The sequence below is a fragment of the Nerophis ophidion genome, linkage group LG29 (assembly GCF_033978795.1).
Source record: "Nerophis ophidion isolate RoL-2023_Sa linkage group LG29, RoL_Noph_v1.0, whole genome shotgun sequence".
Lineage (NCBI taxonomy): Eukaryota > Metazoa > Chordata > Actinopteri > Syngnathiformes > Syngnathidae > Nerophis > Nerophis ophidion.
Window position 1 is genome coordinate 29,909,687 of NC_084639.1, and position 24,090 is coordinate 29,933,776.

At 39.7% G+C, this 24,090-nt stretch overlaps 2 protein-coding genes across 3 annotated transcripts in view; both read left to right on the forward strand.

The window, feature by feature from the left end:
* LOC133546196 (oocyte zinc finger protein XlCOF8.4-like) overlaps positions 1 to 24,090 on the forward strand; it is a 116,147-nt gene that overhangs the window by 56,396 nt on the left and 35,661 nt on the right. The window lies entirely within an intron of this gene.
* LOC133546193 (zinc finger protein OZF-like) lies at positions 4,852 to 23,236 on the forward strand. Of its 2 annotated transcripts, none has more exons than XM_061892086.1 (3): positions 4,852 to 4,995; positions 6,718 to 6,940; positions 21,621 to 23,236. In XM_061892086.1, exons 2-3 carry the CDS (start codon positions 6,718 to 6,720, stop codon positions 22,772 to 22,774), a joined length of 1,377 nt encoding a protein of 458 aa, XP_061748070.1. In that variant the 5' UTR covers positions 4,852 to 4,995; the 3' UTR covers positions 22,775 to 23,236. The 2 variants fall into 2 exon arrangements, with proteins under 2 accessions (XP_061748070.1, XP_061748071.1); XM_061892087.1 differs by lacking the exon at positions 21,621 to 23,236 and adding an exon at positions 16,669 to 17,363.

Here is a 24,090-nt window from a genome sequence, read left to right on the forward strand (position 1 = left end):
TATGAGGAAAACATTTTAAAAATTGACCGCGATAATAAATAGAATAAAATACAAACCCACAGATATTAACTACATTTATTGTACACAACTTTAGTTGAAACATACATTGTTTATTACATAAAAGTCTGGGGACATACATATAAAACAATCACACAACAATCATCATATTACACAAGAGAGTGGTAAAGACTATTCATAAAATGGATTACAGATACCCAACAAATGATTCATAAAGTCACACATTTTAAAATTGTATAAAAGACAACTGTTCAAATGATGTATAAAGTAAATAATAATATGCTTCCTGAAGTGGTCCAGAAGATGTTTCAGATGTGAAGCAGTAAATATGAACTAAAAAGATTCATGAGTACTCAAAAGCAAAGGTATGAACACATGTAAAACAAATATGTACATCATATAAAGGAGTTCATCGATGGAATTATCTACAATTAGAAAATAAAAAACATGTCACACTTCATTATTTCAAAAAACATAGATAGATAGATAGATAGATAGATAGATAGATAGATAGATAGATAGTACTTTATTGATTCCTTAAGGAGAGTTCCTTCAGGAAAATTAAAACACTATTACGAATAATTATAAAAGTGAATTATGACTGTCTACACATCAAATGTTTATTTTATCTAACATTTTATGTACTGTTTATTCTCACCTTTTCAGTTAAATTGTTGTGTTCATTTTAAAGTACACAAATATGTATATTAACTCATGTACTTGACTGAAATAAAAGCACTAATCTGAAGTGTCTAATCTATAAATGTTAGAATCATATTAACAAGATTGTGTTAGACAAACAACAATGTCACACATGTTATATGTGCTGATGTTGTTAGAAAGTCAAAATGAAAGTCTGGACAGTTTATTTCAAATCCTGCAGTTTCATTTGCTGCTGCTGTTCTCACCAGCACACTTGTGTTTCTTACACTGGTACTTAGAAGACAATCTTTCACCACACACACTGCAACTCAACACTTTCTCTCCTGCGTGTCTTCTCATATGCACTGTAAAAGATTGTCGGTGACAAAGCTTTTGTTGCAGCTCGAACAGGAGTATGGTTTTTCACCAGAGTGCGTTCTCATGTGTGATTTTAATTGCTATTTGTCTATATAACTTTTAGAACTTATTGAACAAATAAAAGGTTTTTCACCAGTGTGTTTTCTCATGTGTGCTTTTAAATTTTAATTTATTACAAAACTTTTATCACATTCTGAGCAGGTAAATGGTTTTTCTCCAGTGTGTAACCTCATGTGTGTTTTGAAATGGTCCCTTCGAGTAAAATCTTTACCGCAGATTGAAAATGAAAAAGGTTTTTCTCCAGTGTGTATTCTCATGTGTACTTTCAAATTGATCCTTAGAGTAAAATATTTACCACATTCTGAGCAGGAAAAAGGTTTTTCTCCAGTGTGTGTTCTCATGTGTCTTTTCAAAGAGTGCCTTCGAGTAAAACCTTTACCACAGATTGAGCATGAAAAGGCTTTTTCTCCAGTGTGTGTTCTCATGTGTCTTTTCAGACGACTTTGGTATTTAAAAGTTTTGTGACAGAGAGAAGATGTGAAGTGAGTGTTGTCAGTGTGACATGTCTTATCATCTTTAGAGTCTTCATCATCAGTGTCAGGAGAGTGTGACGTTGTGTCCTCACTATCTGATAGTGGAGCTAAGAGCTTGTCTGCTTGTGATCCTCCACAGTGGTCTCCATCAGCTTCTGTTGTCATGTGTTGTGTTGAGCTGCTGCTTGGAGGCTCCCCCCCTCCCCTCTCCTCACTTTCACCTTTCACCTCATCATCTTCACTCTTCACAGGGACACCAGTCACTGGCAGCTTGGTGACATCAACCTCCTCCAGTCCTTCTAGATGCTCTCCCTGCTGACTGATGCTGTGTTCCTCCTCTTCCTCTTTAATGTGAGGGGTCAGTGAATCCACCGCTTCCTCTTTAAAATGGTGTGCCAGTGAAACAGGGCGTAGCTGCCGCTGATTGGACCGACACGCAAATACCACATTTTCAACACTCCCCGTTGTCGGTAAAAAACATAGCTATGGGCTGCACTTTGGACACGCCAGGAGTTAGCAGCTACACAACAGCTAAGCTAAAACAGCACTTTTAAGCATATCAAATAATTATAGTTGCTTAATACGTACACAGTAACAAACATGTCCGCATTAGCCAACATTCTGCGCCATGAGCTTGACTTCATGAATTATTGTGGCCACCAGGTGTTGTGAAAGATCAAATAAAACAATTGCAAAAGCATCCATCATAAGATTAGTGTTTTTTTTTATATTTGTGTCAATATGAAGAAGCATCCTCAGCCTTCCCGGGAAGGTCCATTCAGGTGTACTGGAGGTGAAAATCCTCTTTTGTACCCTCAAAGTACGTGGACATGACCATCTTTGTCATTGCACACTTTTATTATTGAGCGGACTTGACATTAATGCCGCATAGTCGAACCTCGGATTCAGGAGGAACAGTGTGGTTTTCATCCTGGTCGTAGAACTGTGGACCAGGTCTATACTCTGGGCAGGGTTCTTGAGGGTGCATGGGAGTTTGCCCAACCAGTCTACATGTGTTTTGTGGACTTGGAGAAGGCATTCAACCGTGTCCCTCGGCAAGTCCTGTGGGGAGTGCTCAGAGAGTATGGGGTATCGGACTGTCTGATTGTGGCGGTCCGCTCCCTGTATGATCAGTGTCAGAGCTTGGTCCGCATTGCCGGCAGTAAGTCGGACACTTTTCCAGTGAGGGTTGGACTCCACCAAAGCGCCGATTCTGTTCTAAACTTTTATGGACAGAATTTGTAGGCGCAGTCAAGGCGTTGAGGGGATCCGGTTTGGTGGCTGCAGGATTAAGTCTCTTCATCTGGCCAGGATCTTTAACTCTAACTGGATCGGTTTGCAGCCGAGTGTGAAGCGACTGGGATGAGAATCAGCACCTCCAAGTCCGAGTCCAAGGTTCTCGTACAGAAAAGGGTGGGGTGCCATCTCCAGGTTGGGGAGGAGACCCTGCCTCCAAGTGGGGGAGTTCAAGTACCTCGGAGTCTTGTTCACGAGTGAGGGAAGAGTGGATCGTGAGATTGACAGGCGGATCGGTGCGGCGTCTTCAGTAATGTGGACGCTGAATCGATCCGTTGTGGTGAAGAAGGAGCTGAGCCGGAAGGCAAAGCTCTCAGTTTACCGGTCGATCTACGTTCCCATCCTCACCTATGGTCATGAGCTTTGGGTCATGACCGAAAGGATAAGATCACGGGTACAAGCGGCCGAAGCGGTCTGTTTATTTCAATTGTTAGTTTTCCCTTATTACCCCTTGTGTTATTTATTTGACCCCATATTTGCTCCCACTACCGCACCTTAAACTGGAGTCTTTAATATTGTTATATGCAAATATAATGACAATTAAGTCTATTGTATTCTATTCTAAATGAGTTTCCTCCGTTGGGTGGCGGGTCTCTCCCTTAGAGATAGGCTGAGAAGCTCTGTCATCCGGGGGGAGCTCAAGGTAAAGCCGCTGCTCCTCCACATCGAGAAGAGCCAGATAAGGGGGTTCAGGCATCTAGTCAGGATGCCCCCCGAACGCCTCCCCAGGGAGGTGTTTAGGGCACGTCCAACCGGTAGTATGCCCCGGGGAAGACCCAGGACACGTTGGGAAGACTATGTCTCCCAGCTGGCCTGGAAACGCCTTGGGATCCCCCGGGAAGAGCTGGATGAAGCGAATGGGGAGAGGAAAGTCTGGGCTTCCCTGCTTAGGCTGCTGCCCCCGCGACCCGACCTCAGATAAGCAGAAGAGGGATGGAAGGCTGGATGTGTAACACAACTTGATGTTCCTTGAAAACAGCGTCCAGTAGTTGATGTTGTCGCTCCTTCTCCTCTTTTGTAAGACAAAGTTCCTCCTTGTACTCTGCTGTAGTTTTTTTTTTTTTCTAACATCACAAATATTTCTTCAACAGCAGCAGTTAGTCGCTGACTCACCAACACTCACGTCATTTGTAATGTAGACATGTTCACACAATAAAAACACTTTACACTTACATTGGATCTCTGCTTTGATGTGTCGATCACTTCCGCCTCTCTTTGTTAGCAGCTAACAAGCTAAGCTAACCAGCAGGCTAGGCTAGCACGTCAAAGTGCACTCAGACTAATGTATCCGCATACAAACAATTAATAACGACGTTTACTCTGTTAAACGACACACATGTGCACATGTACGTTGTAATTAAGACCTAGAAACCATAATAACCAAAACAACGTAATCTCCGCCAGACGCCATCTTGTTTTGTGCTTCCTCCTGTGTGACGTCATCGAAGTGTTCTCAACCCCGGAATAAATGTTGGCCAACCACGTGTTTCATTGGGACAATAGCGAGTGGTGCACACTTCCTTCAAACACGTGTTTCACTGGGACAATAGTGAGTGGTGCACACTTCCTTCAAACACGTGTTTCACCGGGACAATAGTGAGTGGTGCACACTTCCTTCAAACACGTGTTTCACTGGGACACTAGTGAGTGGTGCACACTTCCTTCAAACACGTGTTTCACTGGGACAATAGTGAGTGGTGCACACTTCCTTCAAACACGTGTTTCACTGGGACAATAGTGAGTGGTGCACACTTCCTTCAAACACGTGTTTCACTGGGACAATAGTGAGTGGTGCACACTTCCTTCAAACACGTGTTTCACTGGGACAATAGTGAGTGGTGCACACTTCCTTCAAACACGTGTTTCACTGGGACAATAGTGAGTGGTGCACACTTCCTTCAAACACGTGTTTCACTGGGACAATAGTGAGTGGCGCACACTTCCTTCAAACACGTGTTTCACTGGGACAATAGTGAGTGGTGCACACTTCCTTCAAACACGTGTTTCACTGGGACAATAGTGAGTGGTGCACACTTCCTTCGCCCGGCCACAGAAGACAAAAAAGAGTTGCTGGTGTAACAATAGGAAGAATATATTCCACTCCTCTCTTGTACACGCGGCTTATGAGGTAATATACATGATATATTTTCATATTATTTATCTTATTTACCTCATATGTTGTTCGAAGCTAACGTCCTAGCGTTAGCCCGCTAGCAGGCCTTTGTAGCAAATGCGAGCATTTTTTTAGGAGTGTATTTTATATGTTCTCTGTGAGAATTATATTGACTTATTTAATACTTTAACTGTTGTTTTTTTGGAGGAGTGTATTTTATATGTTCTCTATGAGAATTATATTGACTTATTTAATACTTTAACTGTTTCTGTTGTATATTACAGTCACACTTAACATCATTAAATATTTGTTACTAGAAAGAAACGAACGTCTCGTAATTTAAGTCTGGAATAAGTCACATGGTATAATAATAATAATAATACATTTTATTTGGTATAGCACTTTTCAGTGTACTCAAAGATGCTTTACAGGATGAAAAAAATTATTGTTATTGTAATGACAGTGTAATATAATGTATTATTGCAGTGGTCTGCTTTATGTTGGTGTCAACTTTATTAGCAATAAATACAAATGATGTTTGCACGCACTTCTATTACCTTGATAACATCCATCCATCCATTTTCTACCGCTTGTCCCTATTTGAGGTTGCGAGGGGGGGTGGGGGGTGTTGGAGCCTATCTCAGCTGCATTGGGTGGACGTATCATGGAAATTAAATTAACTGGTGTTTGTTATTAAGAATACACTATTTGCACAATTGTAAGTGATTAATGCTTATTCAGTCGGACTAAAATATTAATTAAATAAATGTTAAATATTAAAAAATAGCTTTAATATACTGCAGACAAAATGAATTTGCATCAATATTTTGTTTGTAGTCGAAACATGAGGTACCCAAATATTCTAAATATTTGTTTATATTTATACATTTATATATATATATATATATATATATATATATATATATATATATATATATATATATATATATATATATATATATATATGTATGTGTATATGTATATATTTATATATACATACTCACTGGCACTTGTTCCACGTGCTTCGCTGCACTTCTGTTTGTTTTCTGTTGGGTTAAAAATGTTGCTTTCGCAGAAGAAAGTTAAAGTAGCAATGATTGTCACACACACACTAGGTGTGGTGAAATGTGTCCTCTGCATTTGACCCATCCCCTTGATCACCCCCTGAGAGGTGAGGGGAGCAGTGGGCAGCAGCGGTGCCGCGCCCGGGAATCATTTATGGTGATTTAACCCCCAATCACAACCCTTGATGCTGAGTGCCAAGCAGGAAGGTAATGGAGAACAAGTAGAGGATATTGCGCGTAAAAGTAAAGCCAACCGACCACAGCTCTGTAGTCCTGGTCACCGTTGACGTGAGGTGGGACTATTTTGGAGGTGCACGTCAAGGTTGGCTGGTAGGTTGGTAGTGGGAGGAGCCAGTTGGCGTCACTTGATGCTGCAGCACAATGACACTTTTATACGTGCAGACTGACTTCATGCAGTCATGACGGTATTAAAATCCCAGCAGGAGGTTTTCTATAAGTTGTTACTTTTTAAACGATAATTAATGTAAATGCAGAAAACAGGATCAATGACACAATTCATAATAATCAATAACTGATGATTATTCCATGTGTAGAAGAACATCACCACAAAGTGGTGTCAGTCCACTTGGAAAATATTATATTTGATGGTCTAAAAAACATTTGACACATCTGAGCTGAAGTTTGTTTGTGTTGTCTTGCGGACGTCCAACAGATGAACGCTCGTCAAGAAGAACGTCCCCTTCAGCAGCAGGAGGATCCACAGCCCCCCCACATTAAAGAGGAAGAGGAGGAAGTGTGGATGAGTCAGGAGGGAGAGTGTCCTGTAGGGCAGGAGGAGGCTGATGTCAGCAAGTTTCCACTGACTGTTGTCTCTGTGAAGACTGAAGAGCATGAAGACAAACCACCTGAGTCCTCACAGCTTCATCACAGTCCAAGTAAGCACAACATCCACATATCATCTAATACAATGTTTGTGACACATGTTCATCCGGGGGACACATTTATCACTAAAGATGGAGATATACCGTATTTTCCACACTATAAGGCGCACCGGATTATAAGGTGCACCTTCAATGATTGGCCTATTTTAAAACTTTGTTCATATATAAAGCACACCGCATTATAAGGTGCATAGAATAGATGGAACAGTAAAGTTAAAGTTAAAGTACCAATGATTGTCACACACACTCTTGGTGTGGTGAAATTATTCTCTGCATTTGACTCATCACCCTTGATCACGCCCTGGGAGGTGAGGGGAGCAGTGGGCAGCAGTGGTGCCGCGCCCGGAAATAATTTTTGGTGATTTAACCCCCAATTCCAACCCTTGATGCTGAGTGCCAAGCAGGGAGGTAATGAGTCCCATTTTTATATTCTATAGTATGAGTCAGCCGGGGTTTGAACTCACAACCTATCAATCTCAGGGCGGACACTCTAACCACTAGGCCACTGAGTAGAGGCTGGGGTCACGTTATGCATCCTTTACATCAGGGGTGTCAAACGTACTTCTTCTTCTACGGGGGAAAATGAAGTTGGCAGCTGCTTACCGTAGTTGCGAGACCTCCATCTGTCAGGTTCAAACATTGATGACATCTATTAAACAGGACAAAAAGGCAAAGAATCAAACAGAGACAGAATTCAATTTATACTCGGATCCGAGGAGAGGCATGGCCATTGTACTGCCTGTACAAATCCTGCACCATGCTCTGCCCCAAGATCGTTCTCGTGGTTCTTTATTTGATTTTCACCCCCCTCCTTCCCACAGCTGCTTCCTCATGGAAGTGGGTCATGACCAGCATTGCCTTTGGTTCCCGAACAGATCAAAGAAAGTCCCATGAAATAGATCAAAGAGGGTTCGTAAAAATACTTAAAAGAGTTCCTCTGGAAGTTGGGCAGATTCTGCCATCTGTCCGCCTGGAAGTCCAGCATTCTTCTTGGAAAGCTCCAGCCTTTTTTCTTCTCGTCAGGAACACAATGTAATACAAGGTTTTATTTGATAATTTACACTGAATTCTTCTGATATTCCCCCCTGTTTATCAAATAAATTCCCCATAATCTTCGTATCCCTAATAACTTCTTCTTGCGATTTTCAGTTATTGTTTAACTTCCCTTGAAACAAGCTATGTTTACACTCAGGATTGAACATCAATTTTTCCCTCATAATTATCAATCAATCAATCAATGTTTACTTATATAGCCCTAAATCACTAATGTCTCAAAGGGCTGCAAAAACCACAACACCAACCACTACGACATCCTCGGTAGGCCCACATAAGGGCAAGGAAAACTCACACCCAGTGGGACATCGGTGACAATGATGACTATGAGAACCTTGGAGAGGACGAAAGCAATGGATGTCGAGCGGGTCTAACATGATACTGTGAAAGTTCAATCCATAATGGATCCAACACAGCCGCGAGAGTCCAGTCCAAAGCGGATCCAACACAGCAGCGAGAGTCCCGTCCACAGCGGAGCCAGCAGGAAACCATCCCAAGCGGAGGCGGATCAGCAGCGCAGAGATGTCCCAAGCCGATACACAGGCAAGCGGTCCATCCCGGGTCCCGACTCTGGACGAGCGGTCCATCCTGGGTCCCGACTCTGGACAGCCAGTACGTCATCCATGGCCATTGGACCAGACCCCCTCCACAAGGGAGAGTGGGACAGAGGAGAAAAAGAAAAGAAATGGCAGATCAACTGGTCTAAAAAGGGAGTCTATTTAAAGGCTAAAGTATACAAATGAGTTTTAAGGTGAGACTTAAATGCTTTTACTGAGGTGGCATCTCCAACTGTTACCGGGAGGGCATTCCAGAGTATTGGAGCCTGAATTGAAAATGCTCTATAGCCCGCAGACTTTTTTGAGGTTTTGGGAATCACTAATAAGCCGGAATCCTTTGAACGCAGATTTCTTGCCGGGACATATGGTACAATACAATCGGCAAGATAGGATGGAGCTAGACCGTGTAGTATTTTATACGTAAGTAGTAAAACCTTAAAGTCACATCTTAAGTGCACAGGAAGCCAGTACAGGTGAGCCAGTACAGGTATATATGTATGTATATATGTATATAAAGGTATATACAGTATAGGTATATATGTATGTATATATGTATATAAAAGGTATATACAGTATAGTCGTAATATAATCAAACTTTCTTGTTCTTGTCAAAAGTCTAGCAGCCACATTTTGTACCAACTGTAATCTTTTAATGCTAGACATGGGGAGACCCGAAAATAATACGTTACAGTAGTCGAGACGAGACGTAACAAACGCATGGATAATGATCTCAGCGTCTTTAGTGGACAGAATGGAGCGAATTTTACCGATATTACGGGGATGAAAGAAGGCCGTTTTAGTAACGCTTTTAATGTGTGCCTCAAAGGAGAGAGTTGGGTCGAAGATAATACCCAGATTCTTTGCCGAGTCGCCTTGTTTAATTGTTTGGTTGTCAAATGTTAGAGTTGTATTATTAAATAAAGGTCAGTGTCTAGCAGGACCGATAATCAGCATTTCCGTTTTTTTGGCGTTAAGTTGCAAAAAGTTAGCGGACATCCATTGTTTAATTTCATTAAGACACGCCTCCAGCTGACTACAATCCGGCATGTTGGTCAGCTTTAGGGGCATGTAGAGTTGGGTGTCATCAGCAGAACAGTGAAAGCTAACACCGTATTTGCGTATTATGTCACTTAGCGGCAGCATGTAGATGCTGAAGAGTGCAGGGCCAAGGACCGAACCCTGGGGAACTCCACACGTTACCTTAACGTAGTCCGAGGTCACATTGTTATGGGAGACGCACTGCATCCTATCAGTAAGATAAGAGTTAAACCAAGACAGGGCTAAGTCTGACATACCAATTAGTGTTTTGATACGTTCTGATAAAATATTATGATCGACGGTATGGAAAGCAGCGCTAAGATCGAGGAGCAGCAACATAGATGACGCATCAGAATCCATCGTTAGCAATAGATCATTAGTCATTTTTGCGAGGGCTGTCTCCGTCGAGTGATTTGCCCTGAAACCGGATTGAAAGATTTCACACAGGTTTTTAGACGCTAAGTTTTCATTTAGCTGCTCTGCAACAATTTTTTCGAGGATTTTTTAAATAAAGGGAAGGTGAGACACCAGTCAGTCGTTTACCGGGAGGTCAGGTTCGTGGTTAGGTCTTTTAAGGAGGAGATGAATAACCGCTTTTTTGAATGCTAGGGGAACAGTGCCCGAGGAAAGTGATAAGTTTATAATATTTAGCACTGATGGACCTAATAATACAAAGAGCTCCTTGATAAGTTTCCCAGGAAGTGAGTCAAGTAAACATCCATCCATCCATCCATCTTCTTCCGCTTATCCGAGGTCGGGTCGCGGGGGCAACAACCTAAGCAGGGAAACCCAGACTTCCCTCTCCCCAGCAACTTCGTCTAGCTCTTCCCAGGGGATCCCGAGGCGTTCCCATGCCAGCCGGGAGACATAGTCTTCCCAACGTGTCCTGGGTCTTCCCCGTGGCCTCCTACCGGTCGGACGTGCCCTAAACACCTCCCTAGGGAGGCGTTCGGGTGGCATCCTGACCAGATGCCCGAACCACCTCATCTGGCTCCTCTCGATGTGAAGGAGCAGCGGCTTTACTTTGAGTTCCTCCCGGATGGCAGAGCTTCTCACCCTATCTCTAAGGGAGAGCCCCGCTCGGCATCCGCGTTTCCGATCACACCGTTGGCGTCTGCTCCGTTGACGGCCTCCGCTGCTACTATACTCCCCTGCTTCACAGGCCGCTGGGTGTAGCCGCCGAAGTATTCCCATGCTAGCTAGCAGGTTTAGCAAGCACGCGTCTATCAGTCCAAAATGGCCCGATCTATACACATCCAGAAGTGTCTGGCGGTCGTAAGTGATCACGGAGTGACCACGATGTGAGCCAGCCATGAAGTTTGCAGAATTGTCCGGTATTTTTTTATTTATTATGACATTTCTGGAAATAAATCAGGAACACCATCCAGGTAGGTATTCTCGTCGTCAGATTCATCTTCTCTGTCGTCCGCCAGAAAGTGCGTCTGAACAGCTTTATTGTCTGCTGGGCTAATCACTGTGGTAATCAAGACGGTTAAACAGAGAACACAAGACAAGAAATATAACAACATCCACACAACGTCAGTCTTGTTGAAAACGGCCATAGATACTAAATATCAAAGACTTGTATTTGCCAAACACGTCCAACCACCCCTCCCACATAGATGTATCTATGCCAGAGTACTTTTTAATCTTACCGTTAAGGGTGTGCAGGCCTTCCAGTGCTTTGGTCAGGCTACTTTCTGCATCAGTGTAGTTTGGTATGAACGTGCAACACTGTTCACCAAATATTGTGCACACGCCCCCTTTTTCCGCTAACAACATGTCTAGCGTCATACGGTTTTGAAAAGCCATAAGGAAGGTGGCGACGAGTTGATCAGCGACGGCTTCAAGTCGGCTTGTGTAATTTTCTAATCCCTCTACGTTCTAGTGGACATAGTTTATTCTATCAACATTCTTGTTAATCGTACACCACCAGTAGACGGAGGATTCAAATCCAGCTACAACTTAATTTACCAATTTATAGTCGTCAGATACACTTCTTTGGACACCCATTGGATCGATCAAGTTAGATCTAAAACACTTTGCCAGTTTACATCATGTCTAGTTATTTTCCAATGTCCAGGTATCAAAACTGTTCAGATATGTTAACAATCCTTGTACAAATATTCATACATGTACTATGTGTAAGCAGTTATCTTATGATAAGTTTCCTAACTGTTGTACGTGTCAATGCAGGTATAATTAGCTTTTTTTTATTTTATTTTATTATTTTACATATTCATCAAATATTAGTTTGTGTTTTGTCTCTTTAGCTACAGGTACATTTTGTTTTGCTCATTACTTCAATCAAACCTTTTTTGACTCATCTTGACTAATTGTCTGGGCTTTTACATACAACACAATCAATTTGTGTAGCTTTTCCTACTTGCTCTGCCATAAGGAACAAATTAATTGCCAAAACAGGAACCAATTATTATCAAACTTTGACACAACTGTGACAGTGGAATTTGTAGTGTGCTAGTTAACATGTCCCTTTAATAAGACAAATACAATCCCAAATACTTTTTTTCCCACTACACGACCTTTTTACAATGTGCTAAGTGTAGTCAGCTTGGTCTTTCCACTATCTTTACTGCTGTCTTAGTTGTTTACAACCTCTCTCCCCCCTTGGAGAATGCCAATGTTTCCTTTTCATTGATTTTTCAAAATTTTGGGAGCTGACAAGGTCTTCCAAATATTATTTCAAAGGGTCTTAGTCCTGTTGTACTTGTAAGGTTCATGTACTGTACATTTTTACTAACTCTTGCATAATGCTTTTGCTACTGTTAGCACATCTGCTTTTCCTTTAGGAAATATTTCTACCCACTTTGAAAATGCATCTACTATGACCAGACAATAATGTTTTCCTTCACTCTCATTCAGTTCAATAAAATCCATGCATCGATGTTGTATACATTTTTTAATTTTTTGTATGAATTAAACTATAGGAAGTATGGTATAGTGCGTCTGCCTCACAATACGAAGGTCCTGCAGTCCTGGGTTCAAATCCAGGCTCGGGATCTTTCTGTGTGGAGTTTGCATGTTCTCCCCGTGAATGCGTGGGTTCCCTCCGGGTACTCCGGCTTCCTCCCACTTCCAAAGACATGCACCTGGGGATAGGTTGATTGGCAACACTAAATTGGCCCTAGTGTGTGAATGTGAGTGTGAATGTTGTCTGTCTATCTGTGTTGGCCCTGCGATGAGGTGGAGACTTGTCCAGGGTGTACCCCGCCTTCTGCCCGATTGTAGCTGAGATAGGCGCCAGCGCCCCCCGCGACCCCGAAAGGGAATAAGCGGTAGAAAATGGATGGAAATGGATGGAAGTATGGTACTTGTATATGAGGCTAGTCATGTCCCTCCTGTTGAGCCATAAGTTCACCTATGGCTCACAACTGCTACCCACTTCTACTGATTGTTTGGTACGATTAGTGTATTGTCTGGACATACATAGATGTATTCTTTGTACAACGTGACTCTGTTTTTTTTTATTCATTTATCTTTTTCTTTTGGAGTACTTTGTTGTTGCATATATTTTAGTATATCATTATTCATGTCACTAATATGTAATTGTAAATGTGTATTTCTTTTTCCTGTTCCTTGTTTTGCTGCTCTGTCAGCAAACACACCTCCCAGTGACACTGCGTCTGCTCCTTTGGTGTGTGCTGCACATTTGCATATTGCTATTTTAGCTGGTAGCTGTACTGCTTTTACTCATTTTTTTCCAATAATTCTCCATGTTTTACAGGTTTTCCTGTTGACGTTCCTATATTCTTCCAGTGTTATGCAAATGTGTGCACTGTTGAAAATGTGTATTGGCTATCTGTGTATATTGTGACCTTTAGATCTTTCATTACTTTACATGCTTCTATTAGTGTTACTAATTCTGCATCTTGCATTGAGTAATTTGATGGTCATTTGATAGCTTTCACAATTTTCGTTGCTGTAACAACCATACATCCTATTATATTTTTATTTCACAGAATGCTGCTTCAGCTTCTGAATTCCACTGTACAGAATTTTTTTACATTTTTTTACATTAATTTATTTAATGGAGCTACTATTTCAGCATAATTTGGTATCTAATTAGTTGATCCTAAAATTACTTCATTTGCTTCTTTGTTTGTGGTTTTTCTACTTTCCACAATAGTGCGTCCATCTTTGTTTAGACAATGTCCGACATACTTTACTTCTGTTTTGCATAATTGGACTTTTATTTTCCTTACTTTGTATCCTTCACTATGTAGATGATTTAATAACGCCAATGTTATTTTTCTCCTAATTCAAATTTTATACATATTACTTCATGTAATTTTTTTAAGTAACATTTTAAACTCACTTAACTGTCTATATGCCACTTAATCTATACTTTTGCACTCAGAATTTACATTCTTCCCATTGTTTATATTTCTTATTTCTTATTCTTATTTGCAATTATTATTCAACAATATTCTAAGCAAATAGTTGTCTATTGCTAACTGATAGTTGTTTTGATTGTCATGTCTCCTTATTTATTGTATTTTATGTTCATTTTTTATCTTAACTCAACACCTAGATGTATGGTTTACTGCAAATGTCTAAAACATAATTTAACCTAAGAATGTTATACTACACTTCAAAGTTAAATCTACTTTAAACTTACATGTGTTACATTCTTTTTCACACCTCCCCAGTGCACCACGCACACACACACACACACACACACACACACACACACACACACACACACACACACACACACACACACACACACACACACACACACACACACACAAACACACAAAGTTGTGTGAGTGTGTGCTTGCACTCCTAAGGGCAAGGGTCAGCAACACTTGAAGAGCGTTTCTTGTTTTTTTCTTCTTTCCTCAGCGAATAAACGCATATCCCACTTTATCATGCTATACATATGAACACGTATTATAGTTATTAATCTAGGTTTGTATTTGTTCCATTATTTTAAAAATATACATATATATATTTGCATATATAACAGCGCTATTTCTATACACAAACATACATGTATCTCTTCAGTCTACAATTTATTCATATCTTATTTCAATACCCCCACATTATCTCTGTCGTACGCATTAGTTTATTCCATTTTGAATTAATTCTTATGATTTCTTCTCATTTCTTCATCTATTTTTAGTTTTATCTCACTCTAGCACTATGAGATTTTCTCCTATTTTAATTTTATTTTAAACTATTTTTATTTTTATTTGAACCTCCAGGGTTTTTACACTATTTGTACCTAGAAAGATACACACTTAAACACAAACCAACAAACAAACAAACAAGTTTGCAGTGATCTTCCATGGCATACGCTGACAACATGACTAATTGGTGTCGTCTTTTAACAGTCATGCTGAGTTACTTTGTTAATTTTTATATATATTTGTATTTTTTCTCAGGACAGTTTCTTGCAAAATGTCCTTCTCTGCACAAACGCCAACACGCAGTAGGGGTGTAACTGCTGTTGTTGTTGCTGTCTTTTATTTTCTTTTTTACTACTTTTTCCGCATGGAGTGCATGGTTTATATATTCTTCTAATGTGCCTTTTTTAACCATCTTATATCTACTTTTTCCTTTGTCTCTCTCTTCTGCCTGTTGAAGTGTCCTATCTCACCTTTCTGCAATATAACACCTTCTCACCCCCTTTACTGTCTCTCTCTCTCTCCCTTCTCTCTGGCCCTTTCATCTTTTTAAGATTGCCTTTTGTTTTTGCTTTTATGGCGCCTCTTAAGTTCTACTAATTTGGTTGTTTTAAATTGTCCCTCAAATTTTTAATAATGTATCTATTTATTTAAACATTTGATTCCATCAGGATCCTGTTTTTCGATTACCTTCTAATCTTTACATTTTAGTTAATCTTTTGGACTATCCTTTGGTTTACTTGTCTCTTTTCCCATTTTGTAAATTTGGAGTAATCCGTCGTCCCCTTGAGAGCCGAACTTATAAGGACTACTTTTGTCTTTGTTGTAAGATAATGATTTAATTTATATAATCGTGGAGGTGTCTTGAATATTAAATCATCACAACTTTAATATGGAGTGATAGCCTAATGGCAATTACTTCCACTCACTCTCACATTCACACTTTTCAGTATATTGATCGGCGGAAATTTAAATTTTTCATTGTGGACTCCGACGCGCTCCAGATTATTGTTTTTCACGGAAAAAAATGTCAGTTTTCTGAAAAGAGCATTTCAGGTCTGGGTTTTGGACTCCGTCGCCCCTCAGGATATGGCTTACAGATTTTTCAATTCATTGTGGGCTCTGCCGCCCTCCAGTATGTTTGTTTATGGCTACGGACGTTTCAGTTTTCGCGGTCCCGTTTACCTTCAGTATATTGGCCTCTTCAGTTTTTAGATTTTTAATTTTTAGCTTATTTCCAATGTTGAATTCCCGGAATTTTTAATATTATTATATATATATTTTTATTATATATATATATATATATATATATATATATATATATATATATATATATATATATATATATATATATATATATATATATATATATATATATATATATATATATATATTTCCCATTGCGAGCTCAGTCACCCGTAGTATTGGCCTTTTTACCTGTTAGAGCTTAGGATTTACAGGGTTTGTATATGCATCGAAACCCTTAGTTACACACTCTTTCCATACGTCGTAACCCTTAGTTACCCGCTCTTTCTTTGTAATTTAAAACATATTCACTGAACTCTGCGTTCCTTCCTTTTGTCCTCGGTGTTCCATCAGTCGTCCAATTCCAGCCAAAATGAAGAAACGCAGTTCCTCAATCAGGATTTGGATGCCATGGTCTCTGGTTTCACTCACTCTTGCTGGAATCGTCAGACGTGTTGGAATCCGCCTCGAAGGACCAAGAAGATGTCAGGTTCAAACACTGTTGACATCTATTAAATGAGACAAAAAACAAGTAATCAAACAGAGACAGAGTTGAATTTGGACTCAAGCTTGAGAAGAGACACAGCCTGGTACCATCTGTACCACTCCTGCACCATGCTCTGTCCCCAGACCGTTCTCCTCGTTCTTTATTTGATTTTCACCCCCCTTCTTCCCACAGCTGCTTCCTCATGGAAGAGCGTCGTGATCAGCTTTGCCTTCGGTTCCGAACACTTCAAAGAAAGTCCCATAAAATTGTTCGAAGAGGGTCCATAAAATAGATCAAATAAAGAGTTTGTTAAAATACTTAAAAGAGTTCCTGTGTAAGTTGGGCAGACTCTGCCATCTGACCGCCTGGAAGTCCAGTGAACTTTTACAAGCATTCTTCTTAGAAGGCTCCAAATAATTGTGTAAATGATTTGATAATTTACACAATTTTTCTGACAATTATCTTCTGTGTTCTCTCCTGAACAAAACACTGTTGTATCATCCACAAATAATACTAACTTGAAATGTTTTGTAACTTTACAAATGTCATTTATATAAAGATTGAACAATTTTGGTTCGAGTATTGATCCCTGAAGTACACCACAGGATATATTTAGTGTTGTAGAAGTGTGTTCACCTAGCTTTACGTATTGTTTCCTGTTGGTTAAATTACTTCTAATCCAGTTAAGGACCACCCATCTCATGCCATATCATTCTAAGTTTTTGATTAAAATATTGTGATTCATTGTGTGAAATGCTTTAGTTAGATCCATAAACACTGCTGCTGCACATTTTTTATTATCTATTGCATTGGTCATTTTTTCTGTCATTTCAATTAAAGCCATCAAAGTTGAAGTATTAGCTCTCATCGAGTATTCTATGTTTATTTATGAACTCTTTAATCTGTTATTGAACAGTTTTTCAATGATTGTAGAATAATGTGGAAGTAAAGAAACGGGTCTATAATTTGTAAATTGGTGTTTGTCTCCATTCTTATAAATTGGTAAAACTTTAGCTATTTTCATTTTGTTTGGGAATGTACCTGTTTGAGATGATAGGTTACTGATATACATTAAGGGTCCTGAGAGCTCTTCAATTACCTTTTTTATCTTTTATATATCAATTCCGTTACTATCAGTTGAAGTCTTAGATTTGCATTTCTTCACGACTATAACTATTTCCTCATGTGTCACATTACTGAGGAACATGGAGTTGGGATTTATTAATATAGTCCTCAGTTAAAACTGGGTCTGGAATCCTTTCTTCCAATTTTGGTCCAATATTTACAAAGGCTTTTAACTACCTCCTTTATGTTGTCATTATGTTTATTTCCATCTAAGAAGTATTGGGGGTAATCCCTCTTAGTGCCAAGACACATATAAACTTTGGCTTCAGCCTATTCCTTTTTCCGTCATTCTTTTTCTTTTTTCTGTGTGTGTAAATGTGAATGATTATTAATTATGCATATTCTTTAGTGTTAAACTGATCACACAAAATGGTTGATTATTGATGGAAACAAACTTATTTTATTAAAAAAAACAGCACGTGGGACGCGGGTTGTCTTACGTCAGCACTGGAAGTGGTCAAATCAGCTGCTCACCTGGTGTGTTTTTTGGGGATGAATAGGGAAGTCCTTCCTTAGCTGCCGTCTTGTTTTATCATATATTGCTGCCTTTGCACCTGTCAAAGTTCCCTTTTGTATGCACATTAAATCAATAAAAAATCATGACTTTGGAGCAATGTTCACAGACTCTATCTAGTGTTTGGCTCTCTATTAGAAGTAACAGGGCCTACCTCTTTAAGACCACCCTTTTTAGATATATAACAATTTATATTTCCAATATTAATATTAACATACTATGCAAATGTGAAAAAAATGTAAGCTTTTAGTTAATTTGAATATATATATATATATATATATATATATATATATATATATATATATATATATTTTTTTTTTTTTTTTAATGTTTTGTTTGTAATTGGTTTTTAATCTAAATTATTTACTTGAAGTTTTTGCAGTATGTCTCTGTCTTCATATTTATTTTGTACATTTTGGCCAAAGGAGGCACATTTCAATTTCTTACTCACACTTGTTATTACATATGTTGGCCAGAGGGGGAGCACTTCAGATATTTAGACTGACTTGTTATTTCATATGTTGACCAGAGGGGGAGGAATTGGGATGTCCTTCTTTAGTCCTTCTTTATCTGCCGTCTTGTTTTATCATATATTCCTGTCTTTGCACATGTCAATGTACAATTTTTATGCACATTAAATCAACAAAAAATCCTGACTTTGGAGAAATGTTCACAGACTCTTGTTATTTGCCTCTTTATTAGATGCAATGGTTTTCTGTATTGGGACCATGATTTATGTCCTTACTTGTTCACCAGTCCTCATATGGAAGTTACTTTTCCTTGTTGATATCTCAAGACGGGAACAAATACAAACCCATTTTCCATATGAATTGCACCCATTTTCAATTGAATGCACTACAAAGACAAAATGTTTTATGTTCAAACTCATAAACTTTTTTTTTTTTGCAAATAATAACTTATAATTTAATGGCTGCAACACGTGCCAAAGTAGTTGGGAAAGGGCATGTTCACCACTGTGTTACATCACCTTTTCTTTTAACAACACTCAATAAACGTTTGGGAACTGAGGAAACTAATTGTTGAAGCTTTGAAAGTGGAATTCTTTACCATTGTTGTTTTATGTAGAGCTTCAGTCGTTCAACAGTCCGGGGTCTCCGTTGTTGTATTTTACGCTTCATAATGCGCGACACATTTTCCATGGGAGACAGGTCTGGACTACAGACGGGCCATGAAAGTACCCGCACTCGTTTACTACGAAAACACGCTGTTGTAACACGTGCTGAATATTTCCAAAAACAATTTGAAATGTGGACTCGTCAGACCACAGGACACTTTTCCAATTTGCATCATACAAAATCTCGGGCCCAGAGAAGCCGGCGGCGTTTCTGGATGTTGTTGATAAATGGCTTCCGCTATGCGTAGTAGAGCTTTAAGTTGCAATTACAGATGTAGCGACCAACTGTATTTAGTGACAGTGGTTTTCGGAAGTGTTCCTGAGCCCATGTGGTGATATCCTTTAGAGATTGATGTCGGTTTTAGATACAGTGCTGTCTGAGGGAGAGAAAGTCATGGTCATTCAATGTTGGTTTCCGGCCATGCCGCTTACGTGGAGTGATTTCTTCAGACTCTCTGAACCTTTTGATGATATTATGGAGCGTGGATGTTAAAATCCCTAATTGTCTTGCAATTGCACTTTGAGAAATGTTGTTCTTAAACTGTTTGACTATTTGCTCACACAGTTGTGGACAAAGGGGTGTACCTCGCCCCATCCTTTCTTGTGAAAGACTGAGCATTTTTTGGGAAGCTGTTTTTATACGGGGGCGGCATAGCTCGGTTGGTAGAGCGGCCGTGCCAGCAACTTGAGGGTTGCAGGTTCGATTCTCGCTTCTGTCATCCTAGTCACTGCCATTGTGTCCTTGGGCAAGACACTTTACCCACCTGCTCCCAGTGCCACCCACACTGGTTTAAATGTAACTTAGATATTGGCTTTCACTATGTAAAGCGCTTTGAGTCACTAGAGAAAAGTGCTATATAAATATATTTCACTTCACTTATACCCAATCATGGCACCCAACTGTTCCCAATTAGCCTGCATACCTGTGGTATGTTCCAAATAAGTGTTTGATGAGCATTCTTCAACTTTATCAGTATTTATTGCCACCTTTCCCAACTTCTTTGTCACGTGTTGCTGGCATCAAATTCTAAAGTTAATGATTATTTGCAAAAAAAAAATGTTTGAGTTTGAACATGAAATATGTTGTCTTTGTACCATATTCAACTGAATATGGATTGAAAAGGATTTGCAAATCATTGTATTCCGTTTATATTTACATCTAACACCATTTCCCGTCTCATATGGAAACAGGGTTTGTACAAAACACACACACACACACACATACGCACACACACACCCACACACACACACACACACACACACACATACACACACACACACACACACACACACACATACATACTGTACATTTTTGTATGTGTGACCTTCTTGAGACCTCTGAAAAATGCCTGCCTCTTTAGGTTCCCCCTTTTTAGATATATCAAGATTTATATTTACAACATTAATAAAATATACATACTATTCAATATAGAAAAAAATAAGTTTTTCTTGAATTTCTTTTGGATTTTGTTTTTTACTGGTTTTTATTCTACATTATGTGGGCTCTACCGAGGATGTCGTTGTGGTTTGTGTTGTGGTTTGTGCAGCCCTTTGAGACACTAGTGTTTTAGGGCTATATAAATAATCATTGATTGATACATTATTTACTTGATGTTATTACGATCTCTCTCTCTCTTTCTCTCTGTGTGTGTAAACATATATTTTTTAATAATTTTGGCCAAAAGGGGCACATTTCAATGTCTTACATACACTTGTTATTTCATATGTTGCTCAGAAGGGGAGCACTTTCAAAACCGACACACAGTCAATTTGAAAAATTCCTCCTTTTTGGGACCACTCTCATTTTGATAGATTTCACCAGCAGGGGTGCAAATGAGACATTCTCTATTAGATGCAATGGTTTTCCGTATAGGGACCATGATGTATGTCCTAACTTGTTCACACCTCCTCATACGGAAGCTACTTTTCCTTGATGGTGTCTCAAGAATGGTAGAAATAAAATAAATAAATAAATACATACAGTAGATTGCGGGGACCCCTTGAGGTAGTTGTAAGGTATCCCCAGCTGAATGACAGGTAGTTAACAGCAATGGAACCTCACTGGGTCCATGTGTACACTCTCAGTTACATTAACTTTGATATTATACATGTGGGCCAATAGATAGAAATGCTGTTAAATGTAGCTTTGATGTGGCAAGCTACTTTTGCAGTGTAGCGTGTAGTGTAGCTTGCTACAATTCTCTGAGGATATCTTAACTACATTTAATGGAGAGTAACTTGTAGCTTAGCTTATTACATTTTCCAGGTCGCTTGCCCATCACTGTCTATTTGGCCTAGCTCACATGTGAATAGTTTGAATACTGCAAACTTCAATACAGTAACACCTCATTTGTGTTTTATGTTCTGCAGACGTCCAGCAGGTGTCAGCAGAGAGTCATGAAGAGATTCCCTCCAAGCAGCAGGAGTGGAGCTCCAGTGTGGGACAGAAGGAGCTACAGACCCCCTCCCACATTAAAGAGGAGCAGCTTCATGATGAAGATGAAGCTCAGTCCTTACAGCTTCATCACAGTCAAAGTGAGGAGAACAGAGGGGCGGAGCTTGTAAGTCAACACATCACAGAAGCTGATGGAGAGCATTGTGAAGATATAAAGTCAGAACCAGACAGCATCTTTGCTCCACTGTCAGACATGGACCACATGATGTCACACTCTTCTGATCACAGTGACCACATTCAAGAACCTTTGGAGAGTAAAAATAATTCTAAAGGTGATACGAGACATCGCACTAACAACAAACACTTTGACTGCTCTGATTGTGGGAAATCATTTAGACAGAAGAGTCGTTTTACAGTACACATAAGGATACATACTGGAGAGAAACCTTTTACTTGCTCTGTTTGTAAGAAGAGTTTCTCCACAAAGCAACAAATGACCTCACACATGAGAACACACACTGGAGAGAAACCTTTTGCTTGCTCTTTTTGTAGGAAGAGTTTCTCCAGAAAGCTTGACGTGACCACACACATGAGAACACATACTGGAGAGAAACCTTTTACTTGCTCTGTTTGTAAGAAGAGTTTCTCAAGAAAACATTTCATGACCACACACATGAGAACACATACTGGAGAGAAACCTTTTACTTGCTCCGTTTGTAGGAAAAGTTTCCCCATAAAGCAACACATGACCACACACATGAGAACACACACTGGAGAGCAACCTTTTGCTTGCCCTGTTTGTAGGAAGAGTTTCTCAATGAAGCCTGCCTTGACCACACACATAAGGATACATACTGGAGAGAAACCTTTTACTTGCTCTGTTTGTAAGAAGAGTTTCTCCACAAAGCAACATATGACCACACACATGAGAATACATACTGGAGAGAAACCTTTTACTTGCTCTGTTTGTAAGAAGAGTTTCTCCAGAAGGCCTGACATGTCCACACACATGAGAACACACACTGGAGAGAAACCATTTAGTTGCACTGTGTGTAATAAGATGTTCCGGTATAAGTATCAGGTCAGTAAACACAAGTGTGTAACAGTCATGGAAGCTGCAGGGATTTAAAAACACTTAAACAGTGATTGTGCTAAATGTACTTTAAAAACACAGCATGTTTAATATGAATGTATATTTGATGTTGTATGTAGTGCCTCTCATCTTCTACTGTTAAATTTAAAGGCCTACTGAAAGCCACTACTACCGACCACGCAGTCTGATAGTTTATAAATCAATGATAAATGATAAATGGGTTGTACTTGTATAGCGCTTTTCTACCTTCAAGGTACTCAAAGCACTTTGACACTACTTCCACATTTACCCATTCACACACACATTCACACACTGATGGAGGGAGCTGCCATGCAAGGCGCCAACCAGCACCCATCGGGAGCAAGGGTGAAGTGTCTTGCTCAGGACACAACGGACGTGACAAGGTTGGTACTAGGTGGGAATTGAACCAGGGACCCTCGGGTTGCGCACGGCCACTCTTCCACTGCGCCACGCCGATGAAATATTAACATTGCAACACTTGCCAATACGGTCTTTTTAGTTTATTAAATTGCAATTTTAAATTTCCTGCGAGTTTCTTGTTAAAAACGCAGCGGGATGATGACGCGTATGCGTGACGTCACGGACTGTCAGGAAATATTAGGTTGCACTACTAGCGGCTAAAAGTCGTCTGCTTACACAGTATTTTGGACATCTGTGTTGCTGGATCTTTTGCAATTTTTTTTCATTTAATGATGGAGACTATAAATAATAATGCGGTGGGTGGATTGCAGCTGTCTTTAGCACCGAGACACAGCCGGTGTTTCTTTGTTTGTTGTGAAGCTTTAACACAGAGCGGTCAAGCGAACATGTTTTCTCTCCGTCAACCAGCATGTTTTTGGATGGGAAAATTGTGATATATATCTTACCGGAGACATCAGTGGATTATTTGTCGTCTTGTAGCAGCTGTCAAAAAAGGCAGCTGTGAGCTTGGCTCCTCGGCTTCTCTCTGTGACACTGCGTGTTCACCGCAGCCGTCCAACCTCGAGGTATAACTTTACTATCTTTAAAATCTCACTTAAACACTATTAAAACAATAAGCAGATAAGGGATCTTCCAGAATTATCCTAGTATATGTGTCTAATTACATCTGAAACGCTCACACTGCCGCCGCCCGGAGCCGTCGCTTTTTTTTTTATTTATTTTTTTTATTCTAGTCCTTCACTATCAATATCCTAATTCACAAATATTTCATTCTCGCTCAAATTAATGGGGAAATTGTCGCTTTTCCGGTCCAAATTGCTCTTACTGCTGGTGGCTCCCATTATAAACAATGTGAATATGTGTGGAGCCCTACAACCCGTGACATCACGAGCACATCGTCTGCTACTTCC